The sequence below is a fragment of the Bombina bombina genome, chromosome 3 (assembly GCF_027579735.1).
Source record: "Bombina bombina isolate aBomBom1 chromosome 3, aBomBom1.pri, whole genome shotgun sequence".
Classification (NCBI taxonomy): domain Eukaryota; kingdom Metazoa; phylum Chordata; class Amphibia; order Anura; family Bombinatoridae; genus Bombina; species Bombina bombina.
Window position 1 is genome coordinate 195,404,917 of NC_069501.1, and position 19,533 is coordinate 195,424,449.

Below are 19,533 nucleotides of genomic sequence, written 5' to 3' on the forward strand. Positions count from 1 at the left end.
AAATATGTAGTGTTCTATAGGTGCATTTAGCAAGGGTCCCCATAATAATGTTGCTTCCTATAGGGAAACACTCAAATCAAGGCCAAAATAAGGTCCCAACTACTATATTAGTAAAAAGTTTAGTTTGAAAACTTTAAAACAGAATTTATGAAAAGACAATATTGTGTGATACGGTAATTAGAGCAAAGGTGTTAAGATGTTAGAAATGTTGCAATGAAAAATATATGAAAAATATCTATGCTTACAAGCAAAATTGCATAATTATTTATTTTTTTAAAAAGTGTGTGTATATATATATATATATATTATATATATATAAATGCAAAAGAGTAACAGGATAGCGCTTAGTACAACAGAGCATAAAACAAACTAATGTTTATCAGACCACAAAGTGTCCTGGAGGATGACAATTCTCAAAGCATAGCTAGATGCAGTTAGTTGCAATTATAAGTGCACAGAGTCCATAAAGAAAAAAACACAATCAATAAATTATTAAAAAGAATCTCTTCATGTACCGCTCCCACTTGGATGTACACTTACTTCAGGCAACCTCAATCATATGAGGTAAGGATGTATCAGTATCACTGAGAAGCTTGGTGCCCCCTGGAGTATAGATCTGCCGGAAAATCTAGGCCTCTTTCTATGCGAGCTCAAAAAGTATAATGTTTGTCAGTGTTCAGAATTCATCGTGCCACTTGTACTTTAAGGCAGATGGGAACTTTCAATCTCAATCTCTGTTATGCAAAAAAAGCCAGACAAAAGCACATAGTGTAAAACCGTTTTAATAAGCACAAACAATCAATACAAGCTGTGAAAATTTCACTCACATTTAAAACCCTCAATACATGAGGTACACAATAAGCGCATAAACAGATGGAGCAGAGAAGGTGCTATACACAAAGCAAGATTATCCCAAATTCTCTCATCCACAAGCCATACACAGAAGGTCCCGGTGTCTCTAATAGGGGTGACGCTTCTCACCAAACAATAAGACCTTACGCTTTTCGAAGGTTTAAATCTATATACGTCCCTTCTTCATCAGTCTCAGTCATCAGTCTCAATCCCACCCAAAATGGGCAGTCCCACCCATTTTCTTCATTGTCTTCTTCCTAAGGGCTTCCAAATGCCTTGACTTGTCATAAAAAAATTAATTCATTCCAGTCGGCTGGCTAAACATTGTAATAGAAGCATTACTATAAACATGGATTTAACCCATTTTACAGATAGATTAAAAAAGTACACATATACTTTTTTGATGGCAAAGATTGCATTTGATTAGTTAAAGTTTACCATCACTTTTAAAGAGAAGGTCTGTATTTGTTCTGAAAAACTCATAATACCTTAGGACCAGCTTTTTCTAAATAAAATAAGCAAGATGTGTTACAAATCCCAAACAACCAATATGTAATTAAAGCTTTTGCTTAGATTCATTGTGTAGTTTAGTATGAGATCAAACAGTACTTTTTATTTGAGACTATTTCATAGATTTTAAAAAATTGGAGAGTTTAACTTTGAAGTCATCTTGCAGATCTCATACGGGCAATTTTCTATTCTTAAAGAAGATGGGCTGATCCTGTGCGATTTTTCTCATATCCTGTAATAAAACTTTTAAGAAAATTAAAATCTAGGATGGACCCATGTATTTATTGTTAGAAGTTGGATCAATATTAACATTATGGACTATATGTGTGTTTTAAGTTTTATGTAGAGGTTCCTAGCTATAACGGGAGATTTCCCCATAGTTACATTGTTTTTTAATGAGTTAGTTCTGAAATAAGGATATTGAATTTCAAATATTTTAAAAAAATTTAATTCCAAACTTTTTATTCTAAATTTATTTAATTTCCTGTGTTTAACCCCTTCTTGCACTGAATCGCCCAATCACCAATTCCTGTGTGTTTTGTATGTATACTGTTTGAAGAGGACAGTATTTTTTGAGATTGTGGCTGAAGCATAGTTTCACTTTTTTGTGAGGGTAACAACAATGGGGCATATCTATCAAGCTCCGGATGGAGCTTGACGGCCCGTGTTTCTGGCGAGTCTTCAGACTCGCTATAAACACCAGTCATGAAGCAGCGGTCTTGCAGCGGACAGGAATCGCCGCAATTCAACCCGATCGAGTACGATCGGGTTGATTGACACCTCCCTGCTGGCGGCTGATCGGCCGCAAATCTGCAGGGGGCAGCGTTGCACCAGCAGCTCTTGTGAGCTGCTGGTGCAATGCTGAATACGGAGAGCGTCTTGCTCTCCGCATTCAGCGAGGTCCTACAGACCTGATCCGCACTGTCGGATCAGGTCTAACAGACCTTTCTTAAATAGGCCTCAATATCTCTCTTAAAGTCTATAGAGATGTTTATATTACCACCTTTTTACAACAGCAAATCAAACTTTAGGCCTTTGGGGTTTGTAGATCATAAAGCGTCATTTTTAGGACTGTGATGGTGAAAAGTACAGTCATATTTTGTGTCTTGTCTTCTTTTACAAAGAATGCTTGTGCCTTGTGCAGTCACAAAATATAACATATAAAGGGCTAAATTTATGAAGCAGCCAAGGACATTTCTTAGCCCTAGTGGTGCAGTGCACCCTATGCATTCTCTAAGTTTAGTTGCTTGAGAATGGGTGGAAGAAGTTTTTTTTGCATTCTTTTGCTAGCAGTGCAAGTAGATAGGTTTCCTACCTGGTAATCATGTTCACTTGTTGAGCAAAGGAAGCAGGTTGGACATACTTAATACTTGTTACTTTTCTACTCACATTAAAAATGGTTGTCCTGATTATATAGTTTATATCTTTAAATGTCTAATTTTTTATGTAATTAAAATAAAATATTTGTATGGTTATAACACTGTAGTATTGTAATTTATTATTGTGTACAGTGTTCATCCACAGCTTTCTCCAAAGCTTGGGTGTCCTCATGGGGACAAAGGGGGACAACTACCCCCATGGATTTCCTCTGATATAGTTAATGCTGGAGCCTCTGTTCTGAGACCTGTATGCCAAAAGCACTGCAAACTTCTTCACTCTCATTCTTGATCAGACTAAGCAGGAGAGCAACTATGAAGCTCCTGTACAGCATAGTGCAATGCATTATGGGGACTTCAGATCAGCTCACAGGTGGCGCTGGAGATTCAAAGTTGCTCTTCTTGTTTAATCTGATCAGAGAGGCCTGTTAAGCAGAAATGAAGTCAGCTCTCTGGCAGGCAAGTGCCTGGTTGCACAAATACACACAGGCCTCTAGTTATCAAGGTCTGTCGGACCTGATCTTTGTGACCGCTGCTTCATAACTGCTTCATTCGGAGCTTGATACATATGCCCCACAGAGTCTAGAGAGGAGTCTCTGCTCCATGACAAGAAAGTAAGTTTTGCTTTAATTACAGACAGGGTCCTAGTGCCCTTTTCTTGGTATGCACCTAAATGTTTATCTGTTCTCTGTGCACTATATTCCTTGCTTATCTAGGTGTCACAAGGCAAAACAGGTTGAGCTTCACTTTTATTTAAATTCGTTAGATGTTTTGATCAATGTGTCTTTATAATGTCTCACTCTGTATACATTGTACTGCAAGTGCCTCACTTGTTTTAGATATTTAATTACCATCTGCTTTAAATGTATTTTCTGCATCTTGCAAGATTTTGTTCTTATCTTTGTAAGACGCATATGCATTTTATTAAATATGAAATAAAACATTTAATTAAATCACAGCTTGGCATATTACACAACAAGACTTTACTATTATCTATTTTAGTAGCTTTATCAGATTGGTTTAGCTCCACTTGGTACATCAGTTAAGCGCACTATGCTCTAGAGCAAGGGTCAGCAACCTTGGATCTGCAGATGTTTTGGAACTACATTTCCCATGATACTAAGACATTCTTTAGGCTGTCTGAGCATCATGGGGAATGTAGTTCCAAAAACCAGGAGAGCCAAAGTTGCTGACCCCTGCTCTACAGTACAAGTAGAGTGCTATTGATAGTGCAGGGTGCTGGATAAGAGCGCAAATTGATATTACAAGTTAATGGTAAAGAAGAATTAATAGAGAATGTTTATGGTGGCTGACATCGCTTTAGTGCGCCCTATACTTTCAATGGATATCACGATTGCACTAAAGCGCTTATATTATAAGTTTAAAGTTATATGCTCAAGCGTAACACATAATAAAAAGTTAAAGCATCTTCAAGCTTGAAATAAGTGTTAAGGCCAGAATAAAAGTTTAACAAAACACATGTAAATCAGATTAAAATGTTTTACACGCATATATATATTCAATGTAAAATATCTTTATTATTAAAATAAATGTTTAAGAAGAGTTTAAAAGGGATATAGTATATGACAAGGTGTTTGACTCGGAACACTCAGAAGTGGATATATATGTGCATATATTTGTGTGTGTGTATGTGTATATATATACTGTATATATGTGTGTGTGTGTATGTGTATTATATATACTGTATATGTGTGTGTGTGTGTATGTGTATATATACTGTATATATGTGTGTGTGTGTATGTGTATATATATACTGTATATATGTGTGTGTGTGTGTATATATACTGTATATATGTGTGTGTGTGTATGTGTATATATATACTGTATATATGTGTGTGTGTGTATATATGTATATACATGTGTATGTATGTGTTTATATGATTTTATATGTTAATGTGTTTTACTGGGAAGGACTCAAAACTTTATATATAAAGGTTCCCAGTAAAACACATTAACATATAAACGATCCATATGGAACAAATTTAATGTTTTTTTGTTTGTTTGTTTTTTTTAATATAAATGCTTTAAATTATTTTGTTCTTCACTGAGAGAAAATGTTCTTTTAATTTTTAAATTAATTAATAATTAAAAATGTAAAATGTAAGTGAAGAACAAATGTATTTGAAGTATTTCTTAATGCACCTTTGGCTTTAGTGCAATTACCCTAGTGCACCTTCAGGTTAGCGAGCAAGCAAAAGCCAGAAGAGGCTATTGTAGTGCACCCTAAAGAAGTCTATGGGGAAAGGCAGTTAGCGTGGCAGCGCAGTCGGATCTCCAGATGTTTGCGCACCTGAGTCTTTCACTTGCTCACCAACATTTTACTTTCAATTTCTAATGCAAGCGTAAGAATAGGAGTGTTATTGTTAGCGCTCAATATCGCTACTACTTCTTTTTCGCTCCACATGTAATCTAGCCCCATGTGCAGGGTAAACAACCTGAAAAGATGGATTAATTTATAGGACTGGAATTATGAGGTTCACAGAGGGGCTGCAGACTCAATAGTCTGATTAGATGTGGGAATGTAGCTCAAAATGCTGTAGTTTCAGGAATCTTATCTGATGTGGGTATGTGGCTCACATGGGGCATGTAGGGCTTGGGTTGGTCGGGAGTGTGGCCTGATGTGGCTATGTAGCTGACAAAGAGGCTGCAGAGACATGGGTCTGATCTGAGGTCTGATGTGGGTATGAAGCTTCCGGGTCAAGTGTTTAGTCTAAGATCTGATGTTAATATATGGCTTATATAGGGACTACAGTATCTAGGATCTGATTTGAGTTTAAACTAGAACTCCATCTACCTCCCCTGGTTTCCAGTATTTTTATAGAGGGCTGTTGCCAGTCTTGGATACAATTGCTAGAATGGAACACAATAGGGGGGGGGGATATGTTCCCTCCTGCATAGCGCTGCGGAATCTGTTGGCGCTCTACAAATAACCGATAATAATAATATTATTATAAAAACAGCATACTCCTATCAGTCTACTAGTTGTGCACCTCTACAAAATAGATATTACTCCCCAGTACCGAATAATAGTTACTCGCTCCCTCCTCTACACTGGGTGCTAAACTCTGCAGGGAGTAAGTGAAAAAGCTGTCCCGCATGAGTCTGCACTGTGCATCATTATTATTTGTGTTGTATGTTATTCCCTCCCTCCAAATAAAATTCTGCAGACTCTTATGCTCTAAGGCATGGGTTTTCTCTAAGACAGGATTGTACATCAAGTAGAATTGATTTATATGAGAGATCCAATGGAAAGTTTCACACTATCAGCAACTCAGGGTTTACCTAATAAGAGGAAATAATGCATTTGTAGGGAGGCTGACAAAGGAAGCCAGCTGAATGCTTCAAGCACTGAAGCAGAACATTCCGTGTAAAAAAAACAATCATGCATAAACTTAATATTATAAATGCGATTTGGGGTTAAAAAAGATAGATGTATCAAGACAGACGTATTATTCAGCAGCTTCAGTTGTCAGTTACCTGCCTGTGATAGTCTATTCCTCAGAATCACTGAATGCACAATTATAGGTTGCCAGATAGAGATATCAGCTCACCAAGAAAGCTACAATAGCTGAAAATTAAGCAGCTCATCATAAAGAACTGAAGAAGAAAAGAATCTTGGGAAAGGCATTTAAAGGGACAGTCTACACCAGAATTTTTATTGTTTTAAAAGATAGATAATCCCTTTATTACCCATTTCCCAGTTTTGCATAACTAACACATTTATAATAATATACTTTTAACCTCTGTGATTATCTTGTATCTAAGCCTCTGCAAACTGCCCCTTTTTTCAGTTCTTTTGACAGACTTGCAGTCTAGCCAATCAGTGCCTGCTCCCAGATAACTTCTTGTGCATGAGCACAGTGTTATCTATATGAAATACGTGAACTAACACCCTCTAGTGGTGAAAAACTGTTAAAATGCAATCTGAAAGAGGTGGGCTTCAAGGTCTAAGAAAATAGCATATGAACCTCCTAGGTTAAGCTTTCAACTAAGAATACCAAGAGAACAAAGCAAAATTGGTGATAAAAGTACATTGGAAAATTGTTTAAAATTACATGCTCTATCTGAATCATGAAAGTTTATTTTGGCCTAGACTGTCCCTTTAATACAGCTCTATTTACATTAGAGCATCATGGGAACTTTGGTTTCTCTTCTTTTTTTTCTTTCTTTTTTTTTATTATCTTTTTTTGGATCTACAGCCCAATATGAAGGAACAAATATAGTCCATGTTCCATTTTGTTTTCTATTGCACTTGGTAAATGTTTGCTGACATTCAAGTCAGTTTGTATAAATGTGCCTTACACTGTCAAGGGGACATTAAACACTAAACAAATGCTTGATAGAAAGACATTCAAAGCAAAGATTTGTCTGAGAATAAAATGCAGATGCATTTTTTTTAATTGTATCTTTTGCATATTGAAGAAATAAGTGTAGCATCTTTCTTTTTCTTTTTTTCCCTCTTTTCCTCTCATCTTTATAAAGCACAAGACAACGAGTAATTGGCTAATCAATGTCACCAGATCCTTAATATAGCATTAGAGGCTCATTATAGCAAGTCATTTGTTATGTATATTTGTATTACATGGTTTGCTGTACAGTTAAAAGTTTTAGGATTTGGTTGCTAGATAGATTGAGATGATACGTGTTTTTAATTTCTATGAAATAGACGTAATTTATTTAAACTTTTTGTTAGATTGGCATCATTAAAAGGATATGAAACCCATGTTTTTTCTTTGATGATTCAGAAAGAGCACACAATTTTAAACAATTTACTTCTATTATTTAATTTGCTTCCTTCCCTTGTTATCCTTTGCTGAAAGATTTATCTAGGTAAGCTCAGGAGCAGCAAATAACCTAGGTTCTAGCTGCTCATTGGTGGCTGCATATATATACTGATTGTCATTGGCTAACCCATGTGTTCAGTTAGAAACCAGTAGTGCATTGCTGTTCCTTCAATAAATGATACCAAGAGAATGAAGCAAATTTGATAATAGAAGTAAACTGGAAAGTTGTTTAAAATTGTATGTTTTACCTAAATCATGAAAGAAAAGTTTTGGGTTTTATGTCTCTTTACTTTGTTTTGTACCATACCTCACATATAGAGCCTCTTGTCAAATTTAAATGGCCATATTAGTTGAAAAACTATTGTTATAGTATGGAATTTTAAGACTACCCACCCTACACTAATGTGTGTATAACCCCCTTTGTATAATAGTGCAGGGTTGCTAGTTTTAAAGTTGCATACTCTAAAGAATTATAACATCATATTTCAACTATTATGACCTCTTAACATTATGTAAACTTAGAGGACATCCCCAAGACTGCAGCAACTTTTTTAATTACTGTGAGGGTGGGCAATACAGCCAGTCAGGTTCTGAAATCCCTGTGCCATAGTGATAATGAAGAGCATACTTCCATATGCCTCTGCTTCAGAAGCTTGATAGGAATAAATTGATGGACTGTGTATCTGTACTACTTGCCTTTCACTAACGTCAGAAGCATTGTGAGTTCTTGCAGAGCTGGCTTTTTTTACAGTAGAGAAGTCTCAACACCCTTTAAAGGCACTGTACATTATTACCCAGCAGTGACAACTTGTATTGAACCTTGTTACTTTGCACTTATACATTTAAAAAGCTGCTTATTGACCCAACAACAACTCAGTGTGCATCAAAAATTAAAGGGACCGTAAAGTGAATATTAGTTCTCCTTTGAACAAAAGTATGCCTAATAAGACTTAGGAGCAGCAATGCACTACTAGCTACTTGCTAATTGGTGGCTGCTCAAATATGCAATTTATCATGGGCTCAACCAATCTGTTCAGCTAACTCCCAGTAGTGCAGTGATGCTCCTTCAATGAAGGATACCTACAAAATAGAGCAAAAATTATAATAGAAGTAAATAGAAAAGTAATTTAAAAATGTCTGCTCTCTCTAAAACATGAAAAGAGAAATTTGGGTTTTATAATCCTTAAAGTAGCCTCTCCTGCTTCATCAGCTCTTAGGTTATTCTGACAGTCACCAGATGCATAGACAAATACAGAAACTGGCAAAGCTTAAGAGCTTGTTAAAGCTGGGGAGACCTTTGTTGTATTATCCCCAATGTCTAAATAACACTAAACTCCATTTATCAAGCTGTGGATGCATATTTGCAGCTCTTGAGGTATAGGCTCACATGAGTAAGCCTGCAGCCAATAGTTAAAGGGACAGTACACTGTAAAATTGTTTTTCCATTAATGTATTTTAAATGACTTTTTATACCAAATGCAGAGTATAAAATATATGAGAAATTCCATTTTCATGCGTATTTGTGTATATGAAGTAGCTGATTTTGTGCTTTGAAACCATAGCCTATTACAATGGGTTGAACTTAAAGGTGATATCAGATCTCATTATGTTTTAAGTTTGTGTAAACAGACTTGCTTCCTTATCTGTTATTTGGCTGGAACACCAAAGCTCAATACATAGAGAGAACAATGGAAAATTATCATTTTATTACTTAACTATTCTGAATCCCACTGAGAGTGTAATCTCTTCTGCTGGCTGTGTATACTTAGGCTATTCAATAGCCTATACTCCAGTATAAATTTGTTCAGTGTAGGTGGCGATACCACACGCAAATGCTGAAATAGGAGTAAAGGAGCTACTTGTAACCAATTTAATACACTCTAGCAGGTTAAAAGGATCATTGGGAATGATTTAAGAATTTTTTTGGGTGAACTGTCCCTTTAAAGGGACACTAAATCCATTTTTTTTTTTCTTTCATGATTCAGATAGAGCATGCAATTTTAAGCAACTTTCTAATTTACTCCTATTATCCATTTTTGTTTGTTATCTTGCTATCTTTATTTAAAAAACAAGAATGTAAAGCTTAGAGACCACCCAATTTTTGGTTCAGAACCTGGGTTACTCTTGCTTATTGGTTAGCCAAATGTAGCCACCAAAAAGCAAGCGCTATCCAGGGTGCTGAACCTAAAATGGGCCGGCTCCTAGGCTTTACATTCATGGTTTAAAAAAAAAAAAATAGCAAGAGAACAAAGAAAAATGGATAATAGGAGTAAATTAGAAAGTTGCTTAAAATTGCTCTATCCGAATCATTAAAGAAAAAAAATTGGGTTTAGTATCCCTTTAAGTGCAGTGTTTCGTAAACTACTCACCACCTCTATACTGGTAATTTAAATGACCTCAGAGTAATCTAACTGACTGCTCATAAAATGATAAATAGGGGCAGTGAAATGGTGGCCACTAGCCTCAATTATAGGCAAACAGGTTTCCTAGTTAGAAATCTTGTCCACCCAGATATTGATACATGGAGCTGTATACCTTATTGATCTCTTCTGCTACTAAGAACATTCTATCAAACCAGAGCTTCCACAGTACAAAAAAAAAACATTTTAATGTTCATAGTATGTTGTGAGTCAGCACTTATAGCAAAAGCTATATTTGTATAATGCTTTTCTTAATTTTTCAATAACTTGAATTTCTGCTTCTGCAATTCTGCTCTTACAGTATTAAGTTTAGATTTTTTTTGTTCTATATTTCTTTGTGATTATTTTTGGTGCTCATTAAACCAAAATGCAAATGGCTAGATTACAAGTGGCGCTCTAACGTTAGCTTACTCGTGTATTACAAGTTAAATTACATACGAGGTAAATGTGCACTGCAATCTAAAGTTGCACTTGTCTGGTTGGAACGACTGAAGACTTCACGTTAATGGTTAGGGCTTTAAAAAAAAGTTGCACCAAACACAACATAAACACATTAAAATAAACAGTCATATAAACACTATCTAATAAAAAATATTCATATAAATATTATTTTATCATAAGGGTTCAAAGGTAAATGGTATATGACAAGGTATTTAAGTGGAAAGGGTTATAAAATATATAAAAAATATTGTAATCACCCTAGACATAAGCCTTTGCACCCTTCCCTTGTTCCCAGTTTGTTTGGATTTGAGAGCTTGCATTGTGTGGCTGTTTTAGGGTCCCAGGTATTGGAAAGGACCTTGACGTGGTACCTGGGCTTGTCCCATTTGGCCAGATGTGGTAACTAACCTTACCATTTTTGCTTTTAAATCTTAGCTGAGAGCTTGTAAGTGAGTGCTGGACTTTCTGTGTGTGTTGTATTAATTTGTTTTGTAATTTTCCCTATGGTTCTTGTACCCAGACCTGTCTGGGATTAACTGCCTGTGACTCTGGGGACAGCACAGCTTCCTGTGAGTGCCCGTGGGCACCCAGGGCTGAGCATGTTGCAGGGTCATTGGATGTGTATCGGTCCGGTATGAGTGTGCAGTCCCCTTCCATGTTTTATATATATATATCATTGGAAGTACTATGGAGAGACTTTAAATGCATGGCGATAGGATTCCACTTTTGCCAAAAATTATTAAGTGAAATTTCTGCCATACTAGTTCTGCCCCAGTCAACTTTAAGTGCTATTATTAGGAAGTGTAACATCTAGAAACAGCAAACTCACATAGGGCTAGATTACAAGTGGTGCCCTAACTGTTGTGTGTGAGGAATAAGGAGTTTATCACGTCTCTTGCACCCAACGGAAGTAGCATGCGTATTGCAAGTTGAAACATGTTTGCTTGAGCGCAATTTAATTTATTGAGCATCAGGACAGCACAACTTCAGAGCTCTGGTTAAATGTTACTCTCAACAAAAAAGTTGCACAAACATCAAAAATACATTTAAAAGTACCGTTACAATCATAATATCTAATACAAATTATTAAAATAATAATAAATAATAAAGTGTTAAACTGTGTATGTAATATACGTATTTCACATCTCAATGTTCTTCACATAGGGAAATATGTTCAAAGCATTTTTGAATAGATATTCCTATATATATCTGTATATAGCTATACCTATATCTAATCATAAATATGTACAGGTATAGATATATATTTTACCAAAAAATTTTTTACTTCCAACTTGTAATATACCGTACCCTTGCTACCAAACTCCCACAAAAAGCTTACTTCTAGTGAAGTTAGCATGCAGGCAGGAGCAATAAAGTTCTCTCCACTCATAATCTAGCCCATAGTGGTGCCATTGACTGCTTATTAAGCACATAACACATAAACATAACTTATCATTTGCGGCATCACTCACTGTCAAGTCCAGAACTGCCTCTGTATGCAACATCAGCACAATAACTGTGCATTAGGAGCTTCACAAAATGAGTTTCCATGGTCAAGCAGCTGTTCACATGCCTCAAATCAGCATGGTCAGTGCCAAGCATCGAGCTTGAGTGGTGTAAAGTGGGCCTCCAGTAGACTCTGGAGAAGTAGAAATGTATTCTCTAGAGAGATGAATCATGTTTCACTATCTGGCAATCAAATAGAAGAATCTAGGGGTGGTGGATGCCAGGAAAAACACTACCTACCTGTATGCATAGTCCCTACTTTAACATTTGGTGGTGGAGGGACTTTATTTCAGGGTATGGGCTAGGCCCCTTAGTTCCAGTGAAGGGTCATCTTCATACAACAGGATACAAAGACAATTTAGGTAATTGGGTGCTTCCAACATTGTAACAACAGTTTGGGAAGGTCCTTTCCTGTTCCAGCATGAGTCTGCCCCTGTGAACAAGGTGAGGTCCATGAAGACATGGCTTGACAAGTTTGGTGTGGAGGAACTTAAGTGGGCTGCACACAGCCCTGACCTCATATCCATAAATTACTTTTAGGATGAATTGGAATGAGATTGAGAGCCAAAACATTTCATCCAACATCAGTGCCTGACCTCACAAATACTCTTTGGGCTAAATAGGCATACATTCCCACAGACTTCTGAATTTTGTGGAAAGCATTTCAATAAGAGTTGCAACAGTTTTAGTAGCAAAGGAGTCAGGTGGGGGGCAATTCAGTAATTCCCATGGTTTTGGAATGGAATTTCCAGCAAGCTCATATAGGTGTAATGCTCAGGTGCCCATATACTTTTGGCCATATATTGTAAACAGTTGTGTTAAGTGTCCCAACACATGATATTTCATGCAGAAGCACAGAACTGATAGAAGAGACAAAAAAAACAATAATTACGTATAAAACATATTTTATTAGGGTGAATTAGTCTACTTGAACACAATGAGAACCATGTTAGAAACCTCACAAACCCAAGCAAGACTGTAGTAATACCAGAGTGTTCTAGATGTGTTTTCATTGTTTTTCACCTAAACCTTGTTGAAGTATGATTATTTCATAAAGACACTTGAAAAGGATATCATTTTGCTACTTAAAAGATGATAAAGTTGTCTCCTTATTTTTCTTTCATTTCTATTTAAACTACTTTCAAGTTTTCTTTTGTATATATATATATATTAGAGTTGACTGTTTTATAGAGGTTACTTTTTTTTCCCTTTTATTTGCTTAGTAATATTTTGAAGTTATTATTTTGTTGCTGGAAACCTTGACAGTGGAATGTGTTTGATGCATCAAGATAGATGTGCCTCCTTTGATTATAATAAAGCTAATATGGCAACCTGTAGCGGGGATGAGGGGTGGGTCCAAATCTTTATGAATTATGCAACTTTTTTAGTTCAGTGAGTTACAGTGAGTTTGTTCATAGAGATATTAGTTTCACAAAGAGTTTTATTGCATTTCGGCAATTGTATTATAATTCTTCTTTACATCTCCAAAGTATTAGTTATGTAGCCATGTTTATGAAGAAATAAGACAGGACATCTACCTTAAATAATTAAACATGTTTGAAATTTCAGTCATTCACTTTTCCTAATCATTAAAATAAATAAGAAAACTGAATTCTGAAACATAAACATATTCCCTTTGTAATCCTGTCAGTGCAGTTGCATAATTTTTCAACAATATACAAACATATATTAACACATTGATACATACAGACCATTGTTGCTGTGTTTACAGATTATGAGGTTGATTACAGTCTTTCTGATCCCATAAAAGGGAATTTTTTTCACCTCCTAAACATTGTTTTTCTAATTCTGAGATATCACAATTCATTTGTTTTTCTATTTGGAAAAGTTCAGATCAGAGCAGATAGTGTGAAAATCCCACATACAATGTTGCTTTAATGATATCACTGGGATCCCTCACAATTGGCATGATTTGTTAACATTTAAAGGAATATGAGATACCACATGATATAAATTTGCTGATCCTGCATTTTTCCTCAGGAAATTTACTGAGAAATTGAATAAATCTCAGATGGGTCAGCGATATGTCAGAAACTTCACTTGGGCTTCATTTAAATCTTTCATCTTTATGACTATTTCAAGTCTAAGCTAAAACAGCCTGGTAATATTGCAAATGTGACTGAAAATCTACAATAAATCTTTTTTTTTTTAAATCTCTAAGGTGCAATTGTTATCCATACTTGAATGACTGTTTACGTTGAATCCAAAACTGAAATTGTATAAAATAATCTTTATCAACACATTTTCCTCTTTGAATAAATCTTAGAGTTTTGAAAGCTAATGTTTGAGAAATTTGATATTTGATTAGTATAGATTTTAAATACATTTATTTCAGTGGGAGATGAAGAAAATACTGGATATTATTGACCTGTGACTTTTATGTATTCATTTTATGTCATGGACCTACATGTTTTATATTTGAAATCAAATTGACCTCTCTTTCAATTGCATTAGAAGCTAACATATTGAAATAATGTTTCTAAAGGGCATTTATTTTTTACCATGTAGGTACTTTAAGAAAGATCCAATACAAATGTGCCCATAAAAAGTAAATTTAATGTATTAAATATAGTGGGGTAGATTACAAGTGAAATGCAAATGTTTTTGCACAAGCGATATAGTCTTTTCTCGCGCCATTTTCATTGCACTGATATTTAAATTGCAATTGCGCTAGCATAATCTCAATTTACGCTTTAATCCTTATCACTGTGGTTAACTGTTTTCACCAAAAGTTGCACAAAACACTTCAAAAATACATTACAAAGTACAATTACACTCATTTTAACACTGTCTAATAAAATTATTTTAAAAACATATTGCACAAAACAGTTATAAGGGCTCAAAGATATGAGATCTCGGGTGTTGGGGGGGGGAAAGGCAGGTAAAGGGCTTTAACATTGAGATACATACATATCCATTGCTAAATATGTATATGTATGTATGTATATAACTATATATGTGTACATATATATTAATGTATTGATATGTGTATATATGTATTTACAGTCATATATACACATATATAAACATTTATATATATGTAGACATATATAAGTGCATTATAGCCTTTTGCCATTAAGTAGATGAAAAAATTATAAAACATTTAGGCAATATTGATATCTAAAAATGAATTTAACTATGTATTTACTGTAAATCTTTCACATTTGCAAATGCGAATATGCTATGCTGTTTGCTCGATGGGAGTTTTTTCCCAACATGTTTTTTTCTCTATTGACTCTATTGATTGGTGTTTGTGCAATCTCGGGTGTTAGGTTTTTTCTACTTTATTTTCTCAATTGATTTCTATGGGGGAATACATGCAACAACATGTGATAACTTTTTAGGTTTTTTACGCAATTCAGGTTAACGCTAGAGCAAAATACATTTTTTTTTTAAACTTACATTCTCATCTGATAGTATGGATTCTGTCTCTGTGAGCTCCGGTCATGTGATCGCCGGGTGGCCAATAGAAAAAGCGGATTTCCGATATTACCAACTTCCCAAATTTTCAAACTTTAAACTGCTTGATTTGTAGAACATTCAGAGTGTTCTGATTCTTTTCTCCTTTACGTTCATATGGTACACAAACTCCTCATCATATCAACACGTTTCAGCTATAGTCAGCCTTTTTTTTTTTTTCTCGCTTTTTGATAGCCGATATACCCTATATGTCCCCCAGAAACATGTTTATAAGGGGAGATTGACAGGTCATGCTTTTGCACAATTAATCACATGAGAGTAGGGAGCAGCAATCCTTGTGCAATAATACATGCAGGCAATGGATGTACAGTGTCCGCTGTCCACTCACCACAAAGACGGCTGATAGGTTCCTAAGTTAGGAAGATTCTCCATTCATCACTTTGTACATCTTACCCTAAGTATTGCAGTTGTAATTTTTGTTGTTCTGTACTGCTAGTTGTTGTTGTTTGAAGTTCAAAATAACATATACTGGGCACCTCAGGCAACTACAGACTTGTATGTCAGGGCCACTAATGAAATGTTGGAAAAGATAGACATGCTGTTTAATGACTTCTGAGCATGTCGTCACCTGTATAATAAGACCCATCAGTATCCTCTCAAGTGTCTATAAATATACAGCTAGATTACGAGTTTGGCATTATGATTGAAAAAACAGTGTTATGGCCCATAACGCTGCTTTTTCCCTAACGCTGCTAAGCAAGTGTTAGGCTTTTTTTTGCCGGCTCTCCCCATTGATGTCTATGGGGAAATCGTGCACGAGCACATCAAATCAGCGCTTGTTTTCGGTGCGGTATGGAGCTCAAGGCCACCATATCGCCCGCACAAGCCTGCTTTTTTTTAAACCTGTAATAGCAGTGCTATAGGGAGGTGAAATAACGCTGCTTTTGTGGCAGTTGTTAAAATCCCTATAGGGCTAAAAACTCGTAATTTAGCTGATAGTGTATTGTTGTTAGTACAAATCTAACTAACAAGTCCATCGAAGTAGATTAAATATTTTATCAAGTGCATCGGAGTTCAAGCATTGCCTGCCTTATTATTTTGTTTTAAGCAGCACCTCAATGTACCTTCACTTGTACTTATTAAAATTAGATGCTATTGTTCTATTTTTTCACAGCATTTACATTCTTATTCAAAAGGACATGTTAACATTTGCTGCCATAAAGTAGCATGTTTATAATTAGTAACATATTAATTTGTTTATTAGCAATTGATCTTTGTATTGGCAGATTAAATCATTGATAGTTCCATATGATATTGCCAGGAAAAAAAATTCTTAAAGGGAGAATAAACCCATTTTTTTTTCTCCTGATAAAGATAGAGCATGCAATTTTAAGCAACTTTCTAATTTACTCCTATTGACAATTTTTCTTCATTCTCTTGGTATCTTTATTTGAAACAGTAGGGGCGCGATCCGATATAAGGCGCAGGTTTTGGTTCAAGCGTGGAAACCTGCGCCGCCCATAGTTTCACCTCGCACATCGACCTATCACATATACGGCGCCAACAGTTCCTAAAGTGCCGTAAGTCGGACAAACTAGCGATGTCCAGAAATAAGCGTAAGTTCACATTTCTGGAGTCGCCAGTGATTTACGGCACTTTAGAAACTGCCACCGCATAAAAAAACTAACTAAAGTATAAAATCTCCCGTAACTGTCTAACACGCCTCCCAAAAATAACCTGACACGTATACCCCTCTATCCGCAATCCCCCCCTCTCACTCCTAACAATAAATGTATTAACCCCTAAACCGTCGCTCCCAGACCCCGCCGCCACCTATATTATATGTATCACCCCCTAATCTGAGCCCCCTACACCGCCGCCACCTATATTAAATATATTACCCCCTAATCTGATCCCCCTACACCGCCGCCACCTACATTAACTATATTACCCCCTAATCTGATCCCCCTACACCGACGTCACCTACATTAACTATATTACCCCCTAATCTGATCCCCCTACACCGCCGCCACCTACATTAACTATATTACCTACTAATCTGATCCCCCCACACCGCTGCCACCTACATTAACTATATTACCCCCTAATCTGATCCCCCTACACCGCCGCCACCTATATTAAATTTATTAACCCCTAATCTGAGCCCCCTACACCGCCGCCACCTATTTGAAATATATTAACCCCTAATCGAATCCCCCTACACTGCCGCCACCTATTTGAAATATATTAAACCCTAATATGATCCCCCTACACCGCTGCCACCTATTTGAAATATATTAACCCCTAATATGATCCCCCTACACCGCCGCCACCTATTTGAAATATATTAACCCCTAAACCTAAGTCTAACCCTAACACCCCCTAACTTAATTATTATTGAAATAAATCAAAATAATATTAATATTATTAACTAAATTATTCCTATTTAAAACTAAATACTTACCTATAAAATAAACCCTAAGATAGCTACAATATAATTAATAATTACATTGTAGCTATTTTAGGGTTTATATTTATTTTACATGTAACTTTGTATTTATTTTAACTAGTTACAATAGCTATTAAATAGTTAATAACTATTTAATAGCTACCTAGTTAAAATAATTACCAAATTACCTGTAAAATAAATCCTAACCTAAGTTACCATTACACCTAACACTACCCTATCAATACATTAATTAAATAAACTACAATTATCTCAACTAAAATACAATTAAATACACTTATCTATATTACAAAAAACAAGCAAACACTAAATTACAAAAAATAAAAAAAGATTACAAGAATTTTAAGATAATTATACCTAATCTAAGACCCTAATAAAATAAAATAGCCCCCCAAAATAATACAATTTCCCTACCCTAAACTAAATTAAAAAAGTAATCAGCTCTATTACCAGCCCTTAAAAGGGCCTTTTGCGGGGCATTGCCGCAAAGTAATCAGCTCTTTTACCTGTAAAAAAAAGAACAACACCCCCCCATTACAACCCACCACCCACACTCCCCTACTCTAAAACCCACCTGATCCCCCCCTTAAAAAAACCTAAGTCTAACCCCCAAGTGGTCCTTACCTGTCCTGCAGACCGGTGGAGAAGGTCCTGTTCCAGGCTGAGAAGTCTTCTTCCAAGTGGCGACATCTTCTTCTTCCAGGAACCAGCCAGAGCGGAGCGGAGGAGTTGAAGACCGATGACCACGGAGCTGAAGACCGGTGATGCTGGAACTGAAGATCGACGACGCTGGAACTGAAGACCGGAGCCATGGAGCGTGGAGGATCCTCTTCATACGATCTCCGCCGTACACTGAATAGGAATTCAAGGTACGCAATTAAAAATGGCTCTGATTAGGGGGTGATACATATAATATAGGTGGCGGCGGGGTCCGGGAGCGGCGGTTTAGGGGTTAATACATTTATTGTTAGGAGTGAGAAGGGGGATTGCGGATAGAGGGGTATACGTGTCGGGTTATTTTTGGGAGGCATGTTAGACAGTTACGGGAGATTTTATACTTTAGTTAGTTTTTTTATGCGGCGGCAGTTTCTAAAGTGCCGTAAGTCACTGGCGACTCCAGAAATGTGAACTTACGCTTATTTCCGGACATCACTAGTTTGTCCGACTTACGGCACTTTAGGAACTGTCAGCACCGTATATGTGATAGGTCGATGTGCGAGGTGAAACTACGGGTGGTGCAGGTTTCCACGCTTGCGCCGAAACCTGCGCAGTATATCGGATCGCGCCCCTACTGTTTCAAATAAAGATACCAAGAGAATGAAGAAAAATTGATAATAGGAGTAAATTAGAAAGTTGCTTAAAAATTGCATGCTCTATCTCAATCATGAAAGTTTAATTTTGACTTTAGTGTCCCTTTAAAGTAAACTAAAATACACAATGCCTTTTCTAACATTATTATTTATGTTGTTTTCATTTCAGGTATCATATGTGAAAGCCATTGACATCTGGATGGCTGTGTGCCTATTGTTTGTGTTTGCTGCCCTGCTGGAATATGCAGCAGTGAATTTTGTGTCAAGGCAGCATAAAGAGTTCCTGAGACTACGAAGGCGACAGAAAAGACACAGCAAGGTAAGTCACAATCTATGCAATATTTTCAGTTATTTATTTAGAAACCTTTGCAAAAATGTAATATGCTCTGCAATGAAAACAGACAA

At 36.1% G+C, this 19,533-nt stretch overlaps 1 protein-coding gene across 2 annotated transcripts in view; it reads left to right on the top strand.

The window, feature by feature from the left end:
* GLRA2 (glycine receptor alpha 2) overlaps nucleotides 1-19,533 on the top strand; it is a 453,170-nt gene that overhangs the window by 302,830 nt on the left and 130,807 nt on the right. For both annotated transcript variants that reach the window (XM_053706066.1, XM_053706067.1), the window contains exon 8: nucleotides 19,298-19,447. In XM_053706066.1, the coding sequence (XP_053562041.1) occupies nucleotides 19,298-19,447 (150 nt within the window). The remainder of the gene's footprint in view (nucleotides 1-19,297; nucleotides 19,448-19,533) is intronic.